Source organism: Etheostoma spectabile, chromosome 3 (assembly GCF_008692095.1).
Source record: "Etheostoma spectabile isolate EspeVRDwgs_2016 chromosome 3, UIUC_Espe_1.0, whole genome shotgun sequence".
Classification (NCBI taxonomy): Eukaryota; Metazoa; Chordata; class Actinopteri; order Perciformes; family Percidae; genus Etheostoma; species Etheostoma spectabile.
In genome coordinates this window covers 6730736-6756715 of record NC_045735.1, presented here as the reverse complement: position 1 = coordinate 6756715, position 25980 = coordinate 6730736, and the positions used below count along the sequence as shown (strand labels likewise).

At 39.7% G+C, this 25980-nt stretch overlaps 2 protein-coding genes across 2 annotated transcripts in view; both read right to left on the bottom strand.

Moving 5' to 3' along the window:
• The window catches only part of LOC116687155 (coatomer subunit beta'), a 14878-nt gene extending 12490 nt beyond the window's left edge, over positions 1–2388 (bottom strand). The window contains exons 1-3 of the mRNA XM_032512336.1: positions 2262–2388; positions 796–933; positions 516–602 (exon numbers count right to left, since the gene is read on the bottom strand). Coding sequence (XP_032368227.1) covers positions 516–602; positions 796–933; positions 2262–2264 — 228 coding nt within the window. The 5' untranslated portion in view covers positions 2265–2388. The remainder of the gene's footprint in view (positions 1–515; positions 603–795; positions 934–2261) is intronic.
• A 3247-nt stretch (positions 2389–5635) lies between these two features.
• Positions 5636–7636, bottom strand: LOC116687157 (retinol-binding protein 2). The gene is made up of 4 exons (XM_032512338.1): positions 7495–7636; positions 6287–6465; positions 6013–6114; positions 5636–5691 (listed from the first exon to the last, which is right to left on the bottom strand). Exons 1-4 carry the CDS (start codon positions 7565–7567, stop codon positions 5641–5643), a joined length of 405 nt encoding a protein of 134 aa, XP_032368229.1. The 5' UTR covers positions 7568–7636; the 3' UTR covers positions 5636–5640.
• Positions 7637–25980: the final 18344 nt, after the last annotated feature.

The window sequence follows — 25980 nt, the reverse complement described above, 5'->3', positions numbered from 1 at the left end:
GCCACTTTCTACTTCTACTCTACTACATTTCAGAGAGCATTTTCTTACTTTTTACTCCACTTCATCAGTCTTTAGTTACTAGTTACTTTACAAGTTAAGATTTTTGCACACAAAACACATGTACTTTATAAAATCTGATGTTTCCTTAAAATTAAACTACCAAACAATATAACAGCCTACAAGTCCAGCTGAAATGATTAGCCAATAAGACACTAAAAGAACAGTTTGGATTGTTTCTAGTTTCTAAATTGTGGGGATTATTCTGCATTGAGAACTTTAACTTTTAATACTTTTTTTTTTTTAGAGCATTTTACTGATGATGCTTACTGTACATACTTTTACGTAACTAACATTTTCAGTACAGGACTTTTAATTAAGTATTTTTACAGTGGGGTGTTAGTACTTTTACTTAAGTAAAGAATCTTCCACGGCTGCCGAAAAGAAAGGTAACTGAAATTAAATATTTTTTGAATACATACAGTACATTAATGCTACAGTTGAGTCACAATACTTACTGCACCAGCAATGACCCAGTGTTTCCTGGCTACGAACTTGGCTACTCGGACAGGCAGGTTACACAGTTCAAAGGTTTTCACCATCATCTACACACACCACACACACACCACACACACACACACACACACACACACACAAGTCAGACCAGATTAACATTATACAGACTTCATTTCCATCAGATAATCAAAAGCTTGGATGAAAAAATATGGAGTGATTGTGTTTGTGAAAAAACAGCTCAATGAGCGAATGGGTGACTGATCAAAGAAGTGATTGAGGGACCTGTGTCTCATGGTTCCAGACCACCACAGTGCCGCTGTAGAGGCTAGCCACCATCCAGGGCTCAGTGGGGTGCAGATCTGCACTCTTCACCCGGTCAGACCGAGCAGTCAGCTTTCGCTTGATGTCCAACCGCAGAGGCTATGATATAAAATGAGAAACAAAAACAGAAAAAGAATGAACCTTCTAACACTGCTTCGGTCAAAAATGACTGATTTACACATTCCCTGTACCATAAATATGGCATTTTTCATCAGATTGCCTGAAGACATTATGATATCCTTCACAAAAAAGGCATCTGAACACATACAATTCATTGTGACTACTTTCTTTGAAATTCAAGTGATTTTTTCAACTTGGTCACGCTTTTTTGTTTACGGTAAAAAATGACCGACATAGGAAATGAATGGGAAAGAGTATAATTTTCATCCATCCAAACACACATCTCCATACACACACACTCCTACAACTTTCCTGTGCTTGTTTGCCTATTCTACACATGAATCATACATTCCACAAGAGAGCTAAGAGTGAATTATGGGAGCGCAGTGTTTTCTTGAACTAATGTATGTCTCCCCCAATGTGAACCACACCTGCCAAACAAATCAATCTTGGGTAAATTATAGGAACCCATCTCTTTCACATACTCTACTACTACTCTTCACATTTTGCTCTCTCACACACCACACACACACACACCACACCACACACACACACACCACACCACACCACCACACACACACACACACACACCCACGTTGCAGATGGTAATGTTCTTATAAGGTTCATTTAACAATAAATGTTCTATTAAAAATACTTTTCGTCATTTTCATTTGTAGGCCAATTTATGTCAAAATAAGAACAGTTAAAACTGTCCAGTCAAATTTGACAGCGAACAGTACATAAAGCGGGGTAGCAACGAACAGTGTTTAAAGGTTAAAAATATATATGTTAATCAGCATCTATCTAATCAGCTCCTCTCAACAATGGCGGGCGTCCTTTGCCATACGATTGTGAAAACACTAAATAAGCAGCCTGTACTTTGGCATTGTTGGCCCTTTTAATTCATACTTGACTTACATATTTTAACTGGTAAACATTTTTAATACAATGTTGCATGTCGTTCTGTCTCATGTAGGGGGTGTGTCTGTAGTAGGCTATATTATTATTTTTCTTGTAATGGGGTGTAAACAATCAGACATTTAAACATATATAAAAAAACAACTTTTTCATACAATGTAAAAATTAAAAATGTTTTTTTCTGTGCTGGTCTTTGTTGATTCTAAAATAAGTGCAGTGGTTTCGGTTATTTTGTGGCTGCGTGTAGGCTAGGTGTACTGTGTTTTGAATGGAGTTTCCAAATGGAATGTGGTTTATAGATAGTCATAGTACGCACATGGGGCACATGGAAGGAAACCAATAAACAAACAAAGTTATGATTAAGCATTTTGTTTCTTTTTTCCGCCTACCATGTTTTCCACGTCAGCGAGTCTCCGCAGTGCTGTCCAGTAAGTTGACCCGCTTCCCTGTTGCCCTCGTCGGGCAGGCTTCGACTCGGGGAACTCGGTGGTAGAGAAAGTTTGTAACCAAGCGACAAGGAATAAAAACAAAGCAACTTCCGGTATTTCCTTTCACAATAAACCTCAAAGTAGTTCCTGCTCTCTGAAAAATGAAATAAATTACACAAAACTATATTACTAGCCTATATAAGGAATCTAATATGATCTTGTAGTTCACCATTAATCAGCAACATGTTGTAAAATATGATATTATTATTATTATTATTATTATTATTATTATTATTATTATTATTATTATTATTATCTGGGAATTAATTGTCAGCATTGTAATAATCAAAATCAGAACCAGCTTCATTAGTCAATTAGTATGCAAACAAGAAATTTGACTCCAGCTTTCACTGGCTCTTATCAATGTACAGAGAACAGCATTAAGTAATAGTTATAGTTTGTTTAGTTATATAAACAAGAAATGGACATGAACATGCATTGCCTACATAAATATCAACCTGAAAGTTTAAAGGGATGCATATTGTGCAAGCGTGCATGGGAGGGCTGACTGTGTGAATAATGTTAAAAGCTACCCATAAAGTAGGTGCTCATTTGCATTTGATGGTATTTGATTTGATGGGTGTTGCACAAAATGTAAATCAGACTGTAATAAACATGCATCTGTAAGTCTCTTAAAGATGTAATTTTGAGGTGACAACTTAATAAGTTTTGACGCTGTTTAATTGAACAGTTCAACATTTTGAAACACATTTTTTGGTTTATTGTGAGGCCTTTATTTTGAAGACAAAACACCCAGTTTCCGGTTATAATCTCTCTGTCGCTGTCTGACTTGACGCAGCTTCTTTTGGCGACGTGGATCCTCCAGCGCTTCCTGTGGGAGTAGCTCAAGATCCGGCAGAGAAGCAGAACATGTTGTACCCGTAAGTTGTACCTGTAAGATCGGACTGCACTGCAAAAAATACATGCTTTACTGGAACAACCCACCAAGTTTTCTTTTGACTCTTAAACCCTACAATTCAAAGATGTAGCTAGCCTAACTATGTTATGTGTTCAGTTGTGTAACGTTACTTACATCATCCCAAATGTTTCCAACAACGTTCAAACCCAGAGAAATTGTCGTTATCGTCACATAACCTTTGGCCCGTAATGGTTGCTGTTTTTTACAGCAGGATTTCAACCTGTTATTGATAGGCCTAAAGCGCTTTACGTTTAACACAAATCTATTAAATAACGACCGTTTCTTAGAACTAGCTGAAGTAACAGTCTCATGCAGTTTGCATTTTGGTAAAAGCATTTTCACCTGAGCTGAAGATGGATCCGTTCTTTTTTCATTCTTCCCTATCTTAATGATTTGGTGAGTAGGCCTAACGTTAGCACTTTATTTAATTCATAAATTGGTGCAAAGCATATCAGGGTTGATTCCAGTTTGTTTACATTACTAAATATGAGCTATGATAGAACAATTCAGCTGCTAGCAAGAATATCAGTTGATTGTCTATGCTACACGCTCATTTTATTTTCTAAACATCTAAGCATGTGTTGGCTAAAATGCATTTTACCAGTGAATTCATGAAGCATCATGATGCAAACTTTTTACTGTTTTATTTGTGTTCTATTTCTGAAAATACACACAGCTTTTTTTCTGTTTGGATCTTCCAGCCTGGGATAATTTGACTAAAATTTGGGGTTAAATCAGGGTGTGGGGTACATTTTTGTAGCCAGCTTTGGACAGGTATTTTAAGACAAGTAAAATCTATTATAGCCTCTTTCCCAACAAAAATACATGTAATCGTATGTTATTTGACTATTCCTATGTACATTACCGGTCAAACGTTTGGGGTCACTTAGAAATTTCCATACCACTCTATGATAGACAGAATACCAGCTGATCTGAGTGGCAAGACTTTAATGCAATATCTACATTGCGCATTATCAGCAACCATTAATCCAATGTTCCACATGGCACATGATGCTAATCTGATATCATTTAAAAAAACTAACTGAGAAAACATTAGAGAACGTTTTTGCAAATATGAAAGCACATAATGTAATCTGAAAACTGCTGCCCTGGTTGAAAAAAACAATGCAACTGATCTGAGCTGGTATTCTGTCTATAATAGAGTGCAATGGAAATTTCTAAGTGACCCCAAACGTTTGACCGGTAGTGTATAATCTGCCGAGCCAGTTTTCATTTAGGTCAAAGACAGGTTTAATGTGTAAATAATACAAACTAAAGAAATCAGTCAAATGCAGGATACTGTAAAAGAGAAAACAGCTATATAATGTTTTTTTGACTGTAGAATACTGTGAAAGTATGAAAAAATTGTTGTTGCATTAACAGTGACAGTAAGACAATGTTAATTTGACAGTAAAAAGATTCACAAAAAAGAGTGATAGTTGCTCTTACTTCTGTCAAAACATTAAAGTTATTAAAGAATTATACTCAGTAGCAGTACAACATTTTTCTTCCACACAGCTTCACTTTTTCATTAATTAGATGCCACCTTTCAATAGGAATCCAGTTTCCTACAATATGTTGCTAGGCTCATGCTAAGGCTTGGTGGCAATACTTTAACTATGTGAGGTTATTACACCCAGTCAGCTACCACCACAAATAGAATCTAAGTAATTATCTGGGAAAAACTGCTGCAATTTCATTAGAACATGACATAAATAAATGTTACTAAATGTAACATTATACAAATTTAATAGATTTACTCTCTATGTGCACACATTCATTTTAAAATACAATGGTGGTTAACACTGAAGACAACAATTGCCATGTTCCCACTACACAACTTCACAAGTCATCACAAGTCTGTGTTAACAACAGCAGTAACAACTGAGAGTCCCCTTTGCGGAAGACAATTACATATTGTACATTTAAGTGAATGGAAAATATTAGCCATGGATTAAAATGGCCTTTTGGTCCTTTTTCTCGTGCAAATGTTTCTGAGAATTTTAGGGTGAACATGAAACTTAAACTATTTCGACACTGTTTGCCGTGCATTAACCGTGCCTTACTTATTACATAACTTTGTACAAATATCCAAGACATTTTTGTATAAGAGAAAACTTTCAGTGCAAAGGTCAGTTTTAAAATCTGAATGCCTAACCTTGAAAAATTAAGATTTTATGTGATTGTCCAGAATGAAGGAAAAGGTTTTTTTGTGCCCCTACATGAATACATCCCTACATAAATACATATTGTACATACATAGGCTACATAAAAACACAATAAAATACAACAGTGGCATTAAGTCAATTTATTACAGGTCTTCATAAATAGGCAGAAACATATAAGATAAGGTTTGACTTTTTAGGCCTTCTTAAATACTTGGTGGCAGACCTTGTCCAGCACAGTAATTTCCTGAAAGAGAACACAGACCTTTAGACTGCAGTCCAACATGATGCAACAAATGACTCTCTTAGTTACATAATCAAGCAGAGCTTCCATCTATATATTCTAGATAGTGATTAATCATCTTGTTTATTGTTATTGCGATAGTCTGGTCTAATCAAGGGTTGGGAAATATCTCATCAAGCAATTAAATGGGTAAAGGTTTCTTTTTTCTTTTCTTCGTGTGGCCGACTTGAGACGCTACATTTCACACATCTGATTTCCTGGCAAAAAAGTCACAACATTTACAGCTCTCCCATGATTTAGCCATTGTGTCACACTTTCTCTCACCAGGTGTAGCAGGTCTCCCTCGATCCAGTGTTTCCAGCCGCGATTAGCTTTCTCCCCCTTCTGAACACACACCAGCTTGTCCCCATCCCAGGTAACCAGTGTCTGACACCACACAAACACACAGGCAAAATTGTATTGGTTATTATTATTCAATTAATTTGTTTTTGTAATGATTGTCAGATGTAGATCTAGGGTTGCTTTTCACCATAATTATATAACTACAAGTTATCAATAGCGCTTTCCTCAAGCAGTTCGGTGTAAAGTAACGCCTCACCTTGAGTTTTCGGTTGTCCAGGCCCTTTGTGAACTCTTCAAACTCCTCTCCCACGGTGAAATTGACCTCATAGTTTCTGAAGGTGCTCAGGGTCTTTGTTTCAAACTTGTCTCCATTCTGGACGATCACCTTTGTCTGATGAAGGTGGGCAGCTATCTTTCTGGTAGCAAAGTCAATGTCTGCAAGAATGAACAAATGAGATTAAAGTGAGTCAGTGGTAGCAGTTAATCTGTCATTTTGGTGTGTAGTTGGACTTCTTTAAAGACTAAAATCTTATGTACACAGACACATCCACAGACACGCATGACACCACAGGCCACTTATTATGATTCCTCACCTGCTGGTCCTTTTGACAATCTCATTTACCTTTTAAAAATGACCTTGCTTTGAGTCAAATGAGTTCCTCAGCCCTGCTCAGCATTGTCCTGAGAGCCACCCACCCCCGACCATTTAGATATTCATATCCCATTTGCCTTAACGTAAAAATTCAATTTCTTCCCATCACTCTTACAGATGAGGTCCCTATATTTACCCATCTAAATAATATTTTTGACCCATTTCCATAAGGATGTCATTTTCCTCTCCGCTCGATGGAAATGAGGTGGAGGCATTCAGGATTTCCCGGATTTAGTGTCAGCAGAGTGTATCGAGGTTGTTTTATGAATTGCAAATAGACTCGTGAATAATGAAAGTGTTTCTGGGCCTGATCAATGACGCGCTAAAAGGAAGAGAGACGAGCTATGGGCTCTCTCTCTCTTTTGCTCTCTCTCTCTCTTTATTTTAATGACGTGCTGGCCCGCTGCCTGATCCAGGGTCGGAATCTGTCTTCCTTTTCTGCGGCTCAGGAGGATGAAAATGCAGAAAGGAAGTGAATCAATATTTATTTGGTATGGTAACAGACGGCAACCGCTCACAGAGTCAGGGTTAACCTGGCCTGACAGCAGCTCAATGAGGAAATGAAGCAGTGCCACAGCATTCCTCTTTTTTCCCCCTCTCTCTCTCTCTCTCTCTCTCTCTCTCCCTCACACAGCTGCTCTCTCACTCTTTCTGTCACACACCTTCCAAATGTTCTGTGCAGGCCTCCCTCCCTATTGGCTGCATCTTTAAAAAGAAGCCTTCTAACTGACTCCTGATTTTAATGAAGGTAGTAACAAGCTACAGTCTCATGTTCTATTCCATTATGCAGGCTGTAAGAGTTGGCAACTTACCAATGGCTTTCATGGTCTCCTCAAAGTTCTCATTGCTCACCATCTCCCAACGTCCATTGTAGTCTGCAGGCATTTTTTGATGGTTTGTGAGTGGAGGTAGCAGTTTTGCCGCTAATGCTTATCACACTGAGAGAGACAGTTTAAGCCCAGCCCTTTATATACTGTGTGTGTGTGTGTGTGTGTGTGTGTGTGTGGTGGTGTGTGGGGGTGTGTGTGTGTGTGTTGTGGGTGTGTGTGTGTGTGTGTGTGTGTGTGTGTGTGTGTGTGGTGTGTGTGTGTGTGTGTGTGTGTGTGTGTGTGTGTGGTGTGTGTGTGTGTGTGTGTGTGTGTGTGTGTGTGTGTGTGTGTGTGTGTGTGTGTGTGTGTGTGTGTGTGTGTGTGGGTAGACTAAGGACAGGGTCCGCCTGATAATTCCCTCAGGACAGTAGTGCGTTTGTGTATACGATTTTGCCGATTACATACCCTTGTTCTAGAATATAGCTTAGATAAATATCTTCTATGTCAAGGTGAAAGTCTGCAATCACAAAGTAACAATTCTTTTTCAAAATGACATTCATGCAAGAAATTGATACACACATCCACCACTTGAAAGCAGCAACAACACACTGATGTACTTTAAATAAAACACTGCCCTCTCTACCGTTTATACCTATTTGCTCATACAGGCTCTTGTGAAAGATTGTTTTAGTACAGAATAGATCTACTTACATTTCAATGAATGCAAAAATAGAAAGGCTTCAAAAAGAAATATATACAGTTTATTGTTTTCCATTGCAGGTTTTTACAACAAAAACACAGAAAAGTAGAATTACACTTCAGTAGTCAATACAATATGTTGCTGTGATTAACCCTTGTATGATATTCGGGTCAAATTGAGCCATTTCAAATTTTTACAAGAAGAAAAATGGAACAAGTTACATTTTTTTCTACCTGAACATCATCGGCCTTAGCTTATTTTCTGTGATAAACATGTATTCCTGACTCAATTTGGAAAATTATTCTGGATGTGACCACTTATGTTTTTTCCATGGTGGATTTTTAACACGAATTATGACCTTATGACAAAAAACAAACCCCACTTCCATGTTTAATTGTGTGCTAGTAGAGACTGATGCATTCCCTAAACACAGATGTTACCTCAGCTGTTAGAAATTGAGATAAAGACAATATTTGTTAATAGATCATGAAGTAACATTTTATTTTAAGAATTGTTTTTAAAACCCCAAATAAGTCCCGGGTCAGTTTGACCCGAGGGACACGAGAGGGTCTCAAAAGTGAAGACAACACAAGGGTTAAACAAAAAATAATTTCAGTAAAATTACAGTGCAATGGTTAACAAAACATTTTTTTTGTCATGGATGGGGTAGTCCATAGCCATGACATTCCACTTCCGGGATTGCGTCGGTGCCGCAGGAAAGTCTTTTTGCAGATGTTCGTCACCTTCCGCTTTCTTTGTGTTGGAATTTTAAACTCCGATGTATGTATGTATGAGGACTAAGGCCAACTGCTCCTTTGTTCTCCTCTGTTCTCTCCAGTGTAGACTATCTGCAAATCTGAGTTTTCTCTCGCACTAGAAAGAAAACTCAGTTTAGTATTTTTTTACTATTTTTACTCAGTTAACTATTTTACAGTGGCTCTGTGTGGAGTTAAGCGCCGCCCATGAAGATTGTGATTGGTTTAAAGAAATGCCAATAAACCAGAGCACATTTTTCTCTCCTCCCAGAATGCCATGTGGACTAGCCAGACCCTCCTCCACTTTGCAGCATGTGGATGGTCTGGCAAAGCAGGACTAAGGATGAGGTGGATGGTTTGTGGATCCCGCCTTCTGTTAGGGTCTGTCTGGCCACATCACCTCATTCACAGTATCATCCCTGGCCAGGCAACGGGGGAATATCGCCTTGCATGATGTATCCAGTCCTGACCCCACCTCAATGTCTCCGGATTACTCTTCCATTACTTGCAGAAAGGGCCTTCGGGCATGTAGTTTGCGGTTGGAAACTTTTCAACGCCAGACTGAAAATAATTTCTCAATCGAAGAAATGGGGAGTCAGGGGTCAAGTAGGGACCTAGAGTGGCATGGTGATAGAGAACTCCTTGCAGACTAAGTCATGGTGCCACACAAGGGGATATTTCCCCAATTTCAGATAGCAATTTGCATTTTCAACAGAAGTGTTTTCCAAATGATTGCAAGAGTTTTCAATCTTGAACAAAGTGTCTAATGTGAGAAACAGTGTGTAGTGTTTTGCAAGGAATGCGTTGCAGAATTGCAAACAAAGTGCAAAGCAGAACACGTGTTTATACTTTTGGTGCCTTTTGTTTAAGGCATGGTTACAAAAGTAAAGGTTTTGATGCTTTTGTCTAAGCATTTGCTGTAGATGTGTAAGCAGCTGGCAAAAACTGTACGTGCTGGTTTACATTGTGCATTGTCAACACACTCCTTCACTGCATACATGTACATACATTTTAGGGGTGGCAGTAGCTCAGTCCGTAGGGAATTGTGTTTGGAACCAGAGAGATGCCAGTTCACCTCCTGGGCACTGCCAAGATGCTCCTAAGCAAGCCCCCCCCCCCCCCCCCCCCCCCCCCCCCCCCGCACACACACACACACACACACACACACACACACACACACACGCACACACACGCTCAGGGCGCTGGTCTAGCACTGTCAGCCCACTCACTATAACATCTCTCCATTTGTGCATGAATAGGTCCTCTGTCTAGTGATTTCTAATAAAACAGAGAGTGAATTGTAATTTCCCCACTGGGGATCAATACAGATTGGAGTCTTTTGCACTTTACTTCAATCCCTATTTCCTACCAACAAAGCCAGCTTCAGCAATTACTTATTCTAATGTTCCGGGAATGGAGGTAAGATAGAGCGGAGCAGGTACAGAGATGAGTACTGATTATGTAAGCTGCCTGCGGAAGTTCCTTCCTTTTCCTGTTGTTTTCTGGGCCTGCAGTTGAAAGCTTCCTTTCTGGTTTCATATCAAAGAACAAAGTTCAAGGCAAGACATTTTGTTGACTCAAATGCAACTCCACAGCAGTATTTACCAGACTGCAGTTAAAGCCTTTTTCTTTTTTTTAAATTGTATTTTTTTTTTTGCAGAAGTGTATGTCAAGATTCTTGACTTTTTGCTTCTTTAAGAATGAATTCAAGATAAAACACTTGTGTATGCTTGAATCAACTGGAGCTGCTTTATCAACAAGAGATTGTGAGCACATGTACATCTGAGCTGCTTAATGTTGGTCTATGCAAAGTTGCTAGTTGGTTTGTTTAAAGGTTACAGTCTAACCATTAGACTGCAGTTAACTGTTCATGTTTAGGACGTGTGAAATAGATCTTGAATTGCCCTCCTATACCTTCTATGTTTCTTATCTCAGACTTCTACAAAGGCGGTCACTCCACAGCAGCAATGATCAAGTCTGATTGCTCACATAGCAAGCATATAGTAATAAATGCTGCGTCCATGATATGGTTTTGCAAGTGCAACTACAGTACAGAGCTCTGACTGACAGCAACAGTAATTTGAGATGTTGAGATGATGTTGTATGTGGAGGGCCAAAGGTGTGTGTCATGGTTTATCAGCGCTGATAAGATGCATTGATTTTATAGACACATTTTAATCTTACCTGCAAGCATGTTGCTTCATCATTAAATCACCAGTGTTTAATGTTGGATAAATAGATAGATGACCCAAAATCTTCAGAGACTATAAAGTAATTTTTAATGTTGTGATTTAAAATTTACAATAAAATGCTGGATCTCAGTGTTTCTCAAACCTTTTACACCACCTACCACTTCAGAAAATATTAGGCCCACCTTAAAATAGAGTAGCAAAGGCCCATCCTATTTAGCTATGGACAGTTACCGCAGGAGGCAGGTTTATTCCAGAAAACGAGTTATTGTTGGCGGCCACAGCCATGCTGTAACATTAATTTCTCTTTTTCACTATAACTAAATAAAAAATCGGGTCATATCTACTCACCGTTTTGCATTGTTTGCTATTCTAGCAGATGCTGTAGAGACTTCTCCACCGCTGCAAGTAGCGACTGACACTTGTGCACGTCAACTATAGTTTGGACTAGGGGTGGGATTCATCAGAGGCCCCATGTTATTACGATACTTATGTCACGATGCAATATTAATACGGTTTTAAACATATTGCGATAATCTGCGATAAATTGGAATTCATTACTTTTTTTCCAACTTAAAATCATGTCTCTGCTTTGTTCATCTCACATCAATTTTCCATCTAGTGGACTGAAAAAGTAGCTGAATGTATTATTCTAGTACCAAAAAGTGATGTTGTCACGTGCAATTTATATAATAACAGATTGATACTGGCGTCCGAGTATCGATACAGTATTTTCACGGAAAATATCGCAATTCTATGTTGCATTGATTCCCCCCCACCCCTAGTTACAACAGGGCTTCTCAATACTTTTTGTGTGTGCACTCCATCATGAACGTAGTAACGAGGTAGCAATCGGATATCACAAAAAAATTTACACTTAAACAAAAACTTTAAATTACTCTTAACTGATCATAGTTTAAGTACAATTATTGAAAATGTTTCATTATTTTATATAGTATTGTTTTTAAATTACTTTTTTTTTTTTTTTACTACAAGAGATTCCATCCACATACCACTAGAGGGAGCTTGCGTACCACCAGTGGTACTTGTACCCTAGTTTGAGAACCAGGGTTGTATCTGGAAAACAAAAAATGCACATGACCCCAGCTATGGTTTACTTAATTGGCAGAGCAGGCGCACATACATAGAGGTTTCTTCCTTGACGCAGAAGGTCCTGGGTTTGAGTCTGACCTGTGACGGTTTCTTGCATGTCTTCCCTATCTCTTTCCCCTTTCATATTTGAGCTGTCCTCTCCATGAAAGGCGGTATTTCCCAAAAACAATCTTAAAACAATAAAGAAAAAAACTTTAATGAAACCACCAAAAAACACATTTTGACATGGGGATTGCTTTTATTCAAGGTTCAATGACTATTTTGTTCCTTTCACCACACAGGGGCAATGTTGCTACATAAGTCAAAGCTCCTCGTAAAAAAAAGAGAAAGCAATCACAAGTTATTGCCTTTTTATTTGTCTCTGTGCAAAACAGTACCACATGTTATACTGGGATCAAAGTTAAGATGACACAGAGCCATCTGGTAACCAAGGGACGACTTGGTGGAGAAATGTTCTCTGTGGGTTGTTGCTTTCGTCAGGTGAATTGGAGGGAATTTGTGAGTTGTAAGAACAGGTTGAAGAGAAGAGGTTACTGCTTTACAGTAAACATCAAGACAAAGACAAGAGAATTTTAAACTAGATTTAAATGATTTAGAAAAAGACACGTAATCCTAGATGGACTGTGTCCACTTGCACATGCACACACATGCTTACATGCTGGCACACGTACACAGCATCTCTTAGACTTATGCAAATGCAATTAGGGTAGTTTTAATAATGCATGACAGCGGATTCGTTTTTAATTCTGCCTAATTCACACCTAATGGCACTTCCTGCGCCCCATAACCTTGGAGGCACACGCACATACACACTCTGCGTTGTTGTTCTGTCTGTGAGTTGATCACACATGCCTGTGCGTGTTGAATGTGTTTCTACATTTCCGCACAAACCTGGCTGCAATTCACACCTTCCAGCGTATCTACCCTGTGCATTACAAGAGCAGATGTGTATGTTGATACCCGGGGCATCTTATTTTAAACAAGCATCATATACATTGGGTTGCAAGTAATCCTGTGTGTTTTTTCCCGCGACTCTTCATTTCTCCCCAATCTCTCCCTCTCTCTCTGAAAGTTGACCTTTTTTATCCCTCTGTCTCAGCCTAATCTTTTAACAGTAAGCTGTCACTCTCTGCAGTACAGTTTCAATATCCTGTGTGATTCAATTCAATTTGTTTCATTAGCGTGACATTCAAAGCAGTGTATTAAGTCTTTGCATCCCCATGCAGCTCTCACAGCACCCCCCTTGTCCCCTATCTCTTCTACTTCCCCAATGTTTCAAAACCATCAAATTTTAGATTAATCACAATCCTCAGAGGCTACATTTGATGGAGAGAAGTCTGCTGCTTTGTTATGAAACCCTAGTCATGGATTTCAGCAGAAAGTAGATATATTTGTAATGTATTTTCATCCCACCCATGGACTCTAATAGTGTAGCGTCTTGCTGTGTGCTTTGATGTCCCAGTGAGAATTGAAAGGGCTCCAGTGTTCCCACACAATTGAATGAGTTTTGCTTTTATCCTCCTTATGGAAGCCTTTTAGAAAAAAAAGAAAGAAGAAGCACAGCAGTGGTGTTACATGTGTCAGTACCAGATGAAAAGTAGCTACGTTAGGGGGGGATTGCGCGCACAGAAGGAATGCGTGCCTACATGCATGCACACACGCACGCACCCACGCACACAAATAACCAGAAATTTGCACTTTCGTGGTCAATGACATTTACAATTTCAGACAGAGGACAAAAGCTCGGTCAGTGCCAGTACCTTTTTATGGCTTATACACATTCACAAATAGTGGGCAGTGAGCAAAAAATAATAAGTCTGCAGGTTGGAAAACCTTGACGTCAATAGACGGGGCCTATTCACGGGCCACAGACACAGTCTCAGAACATGGTACCCGTGGGGACATGCTTTTGTGTCAAGGTCACCTTTGTGGTAGATGTGTGCTTTCAAAAAAAAAAAAACATGTCATAAATGTATGCATGTGCTGTACGCACTTGCCTGTGGTTGTTTGTTCATTTATGCATGCTAAATGCCTTGCCATGCCTGACCATCATCTCTCTCCAGGACGCCTGCTTTGATCCGACATATACCAGCCTGCATCTGAGCCCATTCTCCCCACCACGTCCATGGAGTATAAATCAAATCCCATGTTCCACCTTTGCGTGTGTCATCCCGTCCCCTGAGGGGAAATCTTGCAATCCTGACCTCCACCAAACCACCGTGTGGTGCTTCCTTACCCATCCACCTCAAGAAAGGAACATCCAGAGGAAAAAGCATACTGTAAGCTCTCACTATTTTTTGTAAAGTTTTTTTTTTCCCTCTGCAAGTTTGAGCTGGAAAATAAAGAGGGGAAGAAGGGGATGACAATGCTAAATATTTCATGTTTTCCTCTTGGTAATTGCGTACAGTCGGAATGAGACCTCGTTTTCCAGAGAAACATGAGCAACTGTGGGACTGACTGAGGGAGCCCGGGAAGCTCTGTGTTCCTCTGTATTTTTTGCTTCTCTGCTCCAAAATAGGCCTGGATGGTGATGCATAATGCATGGGGCTTCCTATGTGGAGCTGGAAAGGGCTGTGGGTCCTGAGGGATCAGCCAGGGAAAGGGTGTCCAGATTCTGCATTCTGCAGTGTGGGGCCGGGCACATCAAATGGAAAAGAGATAGAGAAAAAGATTACCATGCCATGTACGCACTCTTGTGGTTTTTGTGTTTGTGGTACAGATTACCGCGATGCTCCTGTACATTGTGATTATTCTGGTTTTCTTATAATCAGAGACATTTAGAGAGTCTATCTTTACGTCACATTTTTGGAAATCTACCTTTGTGTCATGTGTTAATTTGAGGAAGGCTCCTCATCGCTCGACACAGATCTGATGTTTTTTTCTGTTGCCATTTTTTGTCTCTTCAGTGGACCGGAAGCTTCGTGTATGTTGTGATTTTTTTTCGACATGTCGATTTCCTTTGTTCTTTATTGTATTTTGCTTTTCTCAAGACACCAACTTTTCCACCTCAGCCAAGTCAAGCTCTTTTGTGATTAATCAACTTTTTTTTTTATTGTTATTTCTGGCATCTCCGTTCAGTTTTTTTTTTAAGCTCAAAAAGAAAATCTTCATAAATCAGGTGGATGGTTGATGCTGTGCGGATCCAAATTCCGACATAGACATAGGAGAAAGATGATTGAAAAACTGGATTTATTGGAAGGGTAGCAGTGAATGGAGGGGGAATGAGCGGGGAGGTAGCTGGCTGAACCAGCTGGAGCAGGGTGGATAAATGAGGGAGAATGGCGTGGGCTGGCTGGAGGTAGCTGGTGGTGGGTTGGAGAGCAAACAGACAGGCAGGCAATAATCCTGGAGCACAGAGAAGAGAGACCTGCTCTGAAGGCTCGGCCACTGGCGGTGTTGAGAGTGAGGCGCCACAGTTTCTCTCCACGAGCTGCAGGAGTTAAATGCTTGATGGTAATCTGGTATTGCCAGAACTATTTCTACAGTACTGCAGAGTAAGGTCTGGCCTTTCTGCACATACATTCCTGGATAGGAGAAAAAAAGGCTCTGGGTTGTTTTGCATTTCTTTAAACCAATCACAATCGTTTTGGGTAGGACTGCAACGGATTACAAAACTCACGGCCCGGATCGGATTACGATTTTGAGTCAGGGATTTGATCAATTTTTGGATGAGCATGAACAAAAGGGGGAGTGGGACTTTCACCCTGGAAATCCGTGTCCCTTAGAAGTGTTTTAATCCAAACCACAATCTTTTTTATAAAATTAACTAGTCGTTTTGGTGCCTAAACATAATGTCCACCAAAACGACCAGCAGCTCACGGTGCTCTGTACCTGGCTCAAAGACCCCTAATCTTGGGTAACTCAATTACCAACTGGTGCTGATACAACGGAGCTGTAGCCGGTGTAACGGCTTTTCGAGTTCTTCTACTCCTCCGACTCTGTCATCTGATTTTAACATGCGTTCACGAGAACAGAAAATTACATTTCCCGGATCTTTTCACGGCAACCATCCATAGAGATTTATCAGTCTACTTTAAGTAACAGCGACAGTAAAAATTTGCAGAATGCAACGCCTCTGTTGTTTTGTTTTAATTCAACAGACACTTAAGTCACATCAAATTTGTGTTTTACACGTTTTTTTTCTCCCTGGTCTGCGTTCAGCCACTACGGTTTAACTTCGAAGCATGCCCAAGCTCTGACAAAACAAGCTTAGTAAGAAACAACAGCAAAAGACAGGAGAGACAAGGGAAAGGAAAACACAAAAACCAAGGAATAACAGGAAACACAGTCGTAGTTGTGACAGATGAGAACACACGTATCGTATATGCTGTCAATTTTACCTGTTAGTGGGTGGTTTTAGAGCTAAAGTGTAGTGGCTGACATGTCCTTCACATACATGCTTTTTTACTTTGTGGCTCCCTTCCACACAATTTCTCAGTTCATGTGAGAAAAATAATATCAGCTCAAAGATCCACTTACCTTTTAGAGCTTTCAACTACATCTTAAGGTCAGTGTTGGGGATTAGCAACACTACATTAAGATCAATGACAGTTTTGTCTCTGCCCAGTAGTCCCACATTTAGGATATTCGTGGGATGGAATATGTCACACAGAAAGCAGACTTTGGCCTATAAAGTGGTCATTCAGCAGTCGAGTCAGGTGTGTTTCCACTTTTTTGTGCTTGCTGCTGTGGAGGAAACAATTCAGTGCTTTAGCCTTTGATCAGCCACCTTAAGTCACTGTTAAAAAGCAGATTGTGATGCTCAGCCGACATGTCTGAAGGTAGCTGTCGGAATAAGCGATGTTGGAGGCTTGATGTGGAGCAATTTCTCTGTAAAGCATTGGCTGTCAAAAAAATTAACATATATGCACAATTGAGCAGTATCAGACTCATTGACTGCTATAGACACAACATCAGCTTTTTTTTGAAGTTCTTATAATGTTTCAAAAGATCTGTAGCTAGAATTTCAATCCTCCAAATAATTGAAGTGGCAGGGGTACATATTTTAACAGCGGATGTCACACTTTTAAATTCATCACCTCATCCACAATGACCAGCATGAACTTTCTTCTCATGGTCAGAGCTCTGTGAATGGCCTTTTCTTCTTTTCCAAAATCCAGAATACACAAATGGAAGCTGCTGAAGCTCTCTCTTCAGCCCGATGCATCGTTTTGGATTCTTCAGTGATGTGTCAGTCATTGAATTGGCAAAAGTACTGTAGACATTGCTTTTGTTTTTGGCTGTAGTATCAAATCACAACTGTGGGTTCTATCTTGCACCTGGTGCAATGCAGCACAATGCCCAACGCAAGTGTCTTCGCAAGTTTAGGACCGACTCAGTTGTTAATTTCCCATCCAGCGCCCACGGCGTTAAAATAGCAAATGCAACTGTGCCCATCCATGCACTCATGGGCGTGCTGGTGTTACAAGGTGGTGTCTTCAGGTGCATTCTTGGATTATTGTTATCTTGAGGCAGCGGAAAGTGATCATGCCATTGACCAACAAAAACCTGGTCTAAAGTCAGTAACGCAGCCTTTCATTGTTATTTTAACAGCACATTAGTAAAATGCGCCTAGGCCCGTGCACAGCACACACTATTCTTGTTATACATACACAGAGATGCAGAGCAACAAGCAAACATGCAAACGATTAAATATAAAAATACTACAATGTGAAATAGTATTATGATATGATCTGTTTGCACGCGTTCACTTTGTGGACGAGCAGATCAGTTTCTTCTCCTGAAAATCTCTCCTTTCCGCTTAGCAAATCCACCGTCATAATAGCAATGCGCCAAGGTACACGCCTGGCTTTTAAAGGGAACGGGAGATGACACTCTGATTGGTTTATTTAATGTTACGCCCCAAACACACCTATGATTAATTAAGACACTAAGTACAACCCTTTTGAACCATGTATCCGGTGCACAGACTCATTTTTCCGCTGTTAAACTAGCAAAAGTGGATCTGTACACGCCCTAACTGCACCTGCGCCAGGCGCTTCCCACCTTGCGGTTAGATTGTTAAAATAGGAACTGTGTGTCTGCATGCCCACGTTAATACATTCTTTGAAAAGTACTTCTACCACGATAACCTTTAGAAACTTGTCCTGCATGTTGGGCTGATAACGTGTTGCATAAGTGCAGAGCATGTATATCCTGTGCAGTTTTATGTCCTTCTGTGCAATATCAACAACAACTCTCCCAGGTGATCCACGATCAAAATGCTTGGGCTTTAATATGTGTCCTTGGTGTGGATCTTGAGTGTGTCACATTATATAATATATACATTAGCTTTCTTTGCCTGTTTTGTAGGCTACACATCATTATTACCTACAGTATGGATTTATCAGGGGTATCTCAGCTTGGAAACAACTAGTAATGTCATGTTATGTATTTCCAAAGAATTCCCAACAAATACTTAATAATACATTGGCATCATTCTCTTGGTTCCTGCTTTCAAACCCTTTAGCACACTGGTTGTGGAGATTTAGGCGAGGAGAGGGGAGAAGAGGAGCTGTGGGAATGAAAGCCTGTTGGCTGCCAGTCCATCTGGGTAGAGATGGAAAGTGCCCCAGTTGTCACAAACGTTCAGCATTTCTGTCTGCGCCTTCTATTACAAACACTGATGGGGAGAACAAAAGAAGAAGTGATGTAAGGCAGAGTAGGAAAGAGAGAAGGAAGACAGACATGAAGGAAACAAGTAAGGAGGGAATAAAGGATAAAAAAATTAGATTGTTACTTCACATTCATTCCTCACTGTAAGGCTTGTGATGTGAGGTGGGTGGAATGAGAAAACTTTGGCCCAGGTTCACATCTAATTTCTCTTAGTTATTTGGCCTTTCCGCTTGTGAAGCGTTCAATCTCGGAGGCCTTCAGGGGGTCCAGATTATCTCTTTCATTTCGAGAAAATGAGCTGAGCTGGAAGCTACATTACTTCCCCTGCTCATTTTTCCCACACCACCATTAGCTCGCTAAAGCCATTTGGAGACACACAGTGGAGTGTTTCCATGTTCATCAGTAAGTGCCTGGCATTTCTTCAGTCAATTATCAACAGAACTGTCTCTGTGTGATAATTCACGCCACAGGCTTGGGTCTCTGAGCCAGGATGGGTATACAAGGGACATTTTGATGGAGGTTTTGAGTACAGATTTCAAACTAGTATTCAATCATCACTGCTACATACTCACACTAGAGCACTGCCAAAACAATTGTGGGCCAAGAAGATTAATCCAACCCGTATCCTGGAATTACATTTATACACTTTTAATTTGTAACAGCAAATGCCTTTTGTTGAAATGCTCTTTCAATACAATATCTGCATGTAGCAAAAGAAGAAGGATTAATGTTTTTTGGTGTTATGTTTAGGCACTCAGACACTCAAATAAGAAAGACCTGGTGGATGGTTGAAAAACGCTGCAGTGACTTAAAAGCATAAGGTAATTTGGGGAAAGGAATTAGTGGTATATAAACATAATTTATAGGAGACAGGGTATGATTCATCACATCACATTGTTTTAATGAAGAACACTGAAGAAAACAGTCAACAATGTCATCCGACTCAGTAATGCTGAAGTTCTAATTGAATTGAAGTGAAATCTGTTCTTGCACTGACTTTAGTTGATCATGTTATGTAATTACTGCTGAAAATGATGATGAAAATGAGTTATGTTATGCTGTTCGCAATTGTTAGTAGTGAATTGTTGTTATCTTATCTGTGATGTCCGCTTTCACAAGATTTTTTGTGTCATTTTAGTGTCAAAATGTTTGGGAGATATGTGGCCAGTGAAACTTGTCCAATATTTCCTTTGGGGCGAAGGAACCGGTCATAATCTGTGTTCATGTTCACTTCTCTCATTGGAATCAATACACTCAGGACCTGCCACTAGTCTCCTAAAGAGTTATGCCAGTGGTAACACCCACGTGATGGAGATACAGCAAATGGGACCTAAATGGTTCTAAAACATTTTTGCGTGGAAATCCCAAGACTTCCCCCGGGGAAAATGTTTTTGTTCCGAAGTACTACTTAAGGGGACAGGTGTTTTACCTAAACTAAAAACATTTTTCTAATCTTAAAGGGGAAATATTTCCATGTTTTAGACAAATCCCTGTGAGCCAAAACTTTCAGATTTCCAACTAGTCCGAACCTTCCGGTTTCAACAGTTTTATTCTACTCTTGGCTAATGCAACTCTAAGCTGGCCTTCTATGATTGATCATCTGCTTTTAAACCATTGTGGTGTTAACATTGTCACATGTAACTACATGCTTACGGCAGTAAAATATGTCATCTTGGCTGCCAGTGTTGTTAAATTCTTCCCAATTCCGGGTCACATTACTCCTGAAACATTTTTTTTGTTCATGGAGTATTTGGTTTAAAAGCATTATTTTCTTTTATAGAAGTTGCTGCTATATAACATTAGTGTCCACTGCTAACTAAAGTAGCTACATGGCTAACAGCATTAAACATTGTCATCTGGCAGCCAGATGACAATGTTTAATTGGGCTGCCAATGTAGCAATACTGCTAAAAACATGTCTGATTGGGTAGTGTTTGGTTCAGAAACCTATATTTACAATTTTTGACGGTGAAAAGTGCTAAGCACTACAATCTAACGTGATATAGCTGTAATCTTGTCTTCAGTTGGGTTTAGTTCCGGTGTTGAGACGGCAGTTAGAGTCTACAAACATAAGTAGGCTGTCAATTTAATGATTAAATAAGGTAGTGACTCCAAACTTACCTCAATTATAACCTGTTTCCTGCTAGTTGTACTACAGCACTTTTAAAAAATAAGCATATGCTTATTTTTGAAAATATGTTTGTATCTCTTTTTGGTGTTGTAGAATGTAGATGGTCCCGAAGCACTCCTAGCAATACCAACACAGGAACTAAACATAGCTGAATAAGCGCAACTTTCATGTATTTCTTTCACATCTCCAGCAGTCAGATTCACTGTGTTCACTCGGAAGGAATCACTTCACATAGTTAGGCACTTTTAATGAGATTTTGAACATGTTAAGATGCTAAAAACACGTTTAAAACTTGCCCTGTTTAAGCCTGTTGGATGATAACGCTAGCAGGAGGATAACACAGTGTAGGCAGTACCAATTGTTGTCATTTGTTTCTCTACTGACAGCACTCCAAATTTACAAACAACAGAGATACGTCTTGGAATTGATCGGAATTCTCCTTTAACCTGGCATAATGCACTTCTCCTGAACTAAAGGATGAGTTTCGAGGCGTATGTGTGGTACTGTTAGCCCTCAGTGGTATTATCCATGCTGTTGTTGTGGTTATTTTGCAGTCAAGGCTGAACTGTGTTTTCACAGATTATTATGCAGTTGAAGGGGCATCAAACAAGCTAAAGGCCTTTTAAATGTCACTTCTAGTTTTAAACTATAATTGGTTATTCATTTGTTTTGTCCAGAATTGTAAACTTGGCCCTTTATAACATCTTCTAATCCCACTTTTTGTCTCTCTTCTGGCCCGGGCTGCACTGTCACAGCTAACATTTATTGCCAGTTATAGACCCTATGAATAATTGATCCCAATTCTATTTAAGATCCTGACGAGGACAAATGGTATGGGGCTACACTGGCCAATATTTCTCCCTCCACTGCCCTAATAGGAGCTCACTTTAACCGCACTACCGCAGACATTTTTCCTCCCTTTCATATTCTCGCTTGTCTTCCCCTTCGTTTCCTTTTCTCTTAGTGTGGCGTACCTTTACCCAAGTCCCTGACACTATTTTAGGAACTGGAATCGTTCCAGAAGGATTTATCTCTGTGGTTTGTATTGGACTGGCCCTTTAGTGTCATAACCAGGGAGATCATTTGGAAACAACGACACTGGACCATAGTACATCCATTAGTGATATGAGCCGAACACCACGATCAATGCTTATCACATCGAGGCTTTGTGTCTGCAGAGGTAGTCCAATTTATTAAGTGTGTGTGTACATGTGTATTGTGTGGGTGTAGGGGCAAAGTACAGTAGATCATCCATATGAGCATGTCACCGTGCTCAGGCAAGTGAATGGGTCCAGCTTCCAAGTGGAAGATCGTTACACTATGTACATGCTGCAGGGAAGACAGAGAATGTGTATCCAATAAACTGTAATGGACAAACACTCCACCATCACCACACACACACACACACACACACACACACACACACACACACACACACACACACACACACACACACACACACACACACACACACACACACACACACACACACACACACACAGGTAGGTGTGTGGTTCACTCCAGCACCAACCATAATGAGCATTTCACCCCATGATGTAGCAGTTATTTTACTCCTTCTACTGTGAACTGACTGGATGAGTTCAGTGAAACACAAAACACAAGCAGTTGAACATCTCCCACTATCGAGTGTCCCTGCAGAAGTTAGTTCAGGAAAATATCTGTTTTTGTGCACTATACAGTATGGCTCTTCTGACTGCACTGACATTTGCTCAGCAGTCAGATGTGATATGTAAGAGCGATGTGAAACGAAGTCGACACCCTGACAGACGTTTTTTTTGTAAAGCAAACCGATCACTCACTGACAGCTGGAATCCTGCACTCACACTATGTTGTAAAGAGAGAAAGATGGTTACACTGATGAGTTACATACAGAGACCTCCTTTTTTTTTCACTATTGTCTATCTCCCCCATCTAGCTTAACACAAACCTCTGTGCTCTGTTCTGTTCTGCTTTGCTGCTAACAAAGACATCCTGCAAGATAAGACTGCTCAGCCACAGCACAAAGAAATAGAAAACATTTTTTTTCTTTTTCAATTCACATGTTTTTACACTGTAGTACTATTTATGTAGTATTCTAAACTTTTAAAAAAAAAATAAAGATATTTTCAATGGGATCTACACCACTCTTCCTTATCATGATAATAGTGGGTCAACATTCTTTAATAGTAGTAGTATAGCAGTTTCTTCAAGGGGAACTCGACTCAGGGGACAACTACTCAGCCTGTAAAAAAACTTCTATAAATTTGTACAATGTCTTCTTTGGCTCTGCAGGAGCTTTCCAAAGTCTGAGACAGTAACACTGATGATGTCATGCTTGAACACTTCAAATTCACCAACCTCATATTGCTAGGGACCGGTTTCACAAAAGAGATTTTAGACTCATGTGCAGGGTTTGGCTAGTCTAATGCAATTGAAACAGTTTCACAATAAAAAAGAGTCAAAAGTAAGATCATTGTCTCTATGGTAACAATTACACACACCTGCTGACCAGTGGCATCAAATGACAAAAAAGAGGAAAACATTGCACATAATTTGTGGTTTGCTAACAATATTTTGGAGAGAGAAATAAGTAGGGAAAGAGTTTTTAAAGAACGCAGTAACCTGTCCTAAGCCTGACTGACCAGTTTGCAGATGTACTGAGCCCTGTCACATTAAGAAGCCACAGCATCCAGACTCTGCACTGTATTGAGATTTAATTCCATGTAAATAGTTGCTGTAGTTTCCTGGTAATATGATTCAGTAACTGTTGATTTTTTTCAGAAGAAAAACATTTCTTAATTTGAGTAACTTGCGTTGAGGGGTTTGACACAGTTGTTTAGTCAGCCATGTTTTTAGTTTGGAAAAACTCTTAGTGTACCCAGAGTTCATAGCAAATTAGTCCTACTTAAGATGAAGAACTAGAAAGTCATTTGCCATGCAGGAATTTGGACATCTAACTTTCTATTTGTGAAACATGTCTTTGTGAAACCGGCCCATTATTGGACAATTCCATACCTCACAATTCACATGTTCAGTGCCAATGAAGTTTGTAGTGTGTCCTTTAGGCAAATAGATGACCATGTAGCACGTCTGACTAACTAAGATCTAGAGTTTGCATCTCATCACAGACTTGATGTGTCTTTTGGTCAACCATAACAATGATCTTTCCCTAACCTTAACCATAGTTGCCATGCGCTGAAATCGTAGAAAGTGAGGATTTTGAAATTGGCATTGTAATTATATACCTTTTAAAAAAAGTATATATAATCCACCATTTTGCAGGATAATCCAATACAAGATTTAACAATAATCTTTGTGATAAATTTGCAGTTTTCCTAGGTTTAGTGTGGCACCTAAATCATGGTTGCAGCTGCTGCCGTGGTCCTGCCCAAACCACTACTACACTAGTACAACTACTGCAACTACTAATTCTAATCATAGTTCCATTATCTTGATGGTGACTATAATTGCCTGACATTACTGTACATGTCATTTAGCTGACGCTGTTATCCAAAGCGACTTACAATTACTATATATCAGAGGTGGCATGCCTCTGGAGCAACTAGGGGTTAAGTGTCTTGCTCAGGGACACATTGGTTGATGTATCGCAATGGGTCATATCCACTGCACCATAACCACCACCTCACTGCTCATTGTACCCCCAGCCGGCACTGTCAGACAACCGCCCACCAAGAGTGTGGGCCCGAGGTTTCTGCCTAAAAGGACATTTTTCCTTGCCACTGTTGCACTAAAGAATTTCTCATGGTGTAATTATTGGAATCTTTGGGTCTTTGTAAATTATATAGTGTGATCTAGACCTACTTTATCCATAAAGGGATGCTGTGATTTGATACTATAAATAAAATTGAATTGAATAGAATTGAGTTGTAGACTAAAAGTGTGACCATTAACCAGACAGGGAAGCTCTATCGAAAAGATGTTAGCTGCCTTATGGTAAATGTGGAATTTGGGGTTTTGTAGCTTGTCCCATACTAACGACTAAAAGTCTGGATATGTTGTTTTAAAAAAAAAAGTTTTTAGACTTTTTTCTGTCAAAGGAAAGTAATAAATCCAATCTTAAACCTATAGTGCGTAGTTTCTGTTGCCCCATGAGGATTTTGTAGTAAGGACAACAAAACTGTTGACGCGTCCACATGATACAAGCTTTCCGTGACCGTGGATGTTCAATAATATCAAAAACCTACCCACTAAAGCTCAAAGACCCAAATCTTTTCTCCTCTGACCAGCAACCAAATGGTCCACTCAGAAAAATCAGAATTTATTGTTCAGTGATGTCATGTTTAAAAAATCTCTGGCTACTGACATCTTTTGAACTTCTCATTTGAGGGCATGTACATGCAGTGTGCAAAAACATTAATTTGTATTAACTTTACAGACAGAAATCGTGACAGTGTACTACTGTGTCCTTGTGTGGAGAAGATGGATTTAACAGCAAGTTAACCTTTACACTGTGGAGTAGTAAGATCTACACAACACAGATAGTAATTAAACTACAGAAAATGTTGGCATTTTAAATTGAAGGTGTTCTGTTTATTGGCCTCTGTGCAGAAAAAACAGCCTTAAAAAACATACTGGATTAAATCTGGGAGAAAAAAATCTTGTGTATGTTCTCATATTCTCATCAGCACATTTCTAAATTTCTCATAGAAAGGCAAGTTTTTTTTCCATGTCACTTTTCAATAATAGATCTGGCTACACTTGAATCAGTGTAATTATCACATTCAGTGTAGCACGCTTTTATGAAACATGTTGAAGTGACTTCTCAGCGCTCAGTGTTAATCACTAGTCCTTTCTGATTACTCCAAGAGACAAAGAGGAATGTTGTGAAGCAGCTTAATTTGTATGCTGAGTGCTTTTGGGGAGAAAAATATAAAGTAAAGATACTGTACCTGCGGCTGTGGCTCAGTGGTTGCCTGCTAATCGGAAGGTTGGGGGTTTGATCCCTGGCCCTGCAGTCCCATGTTGA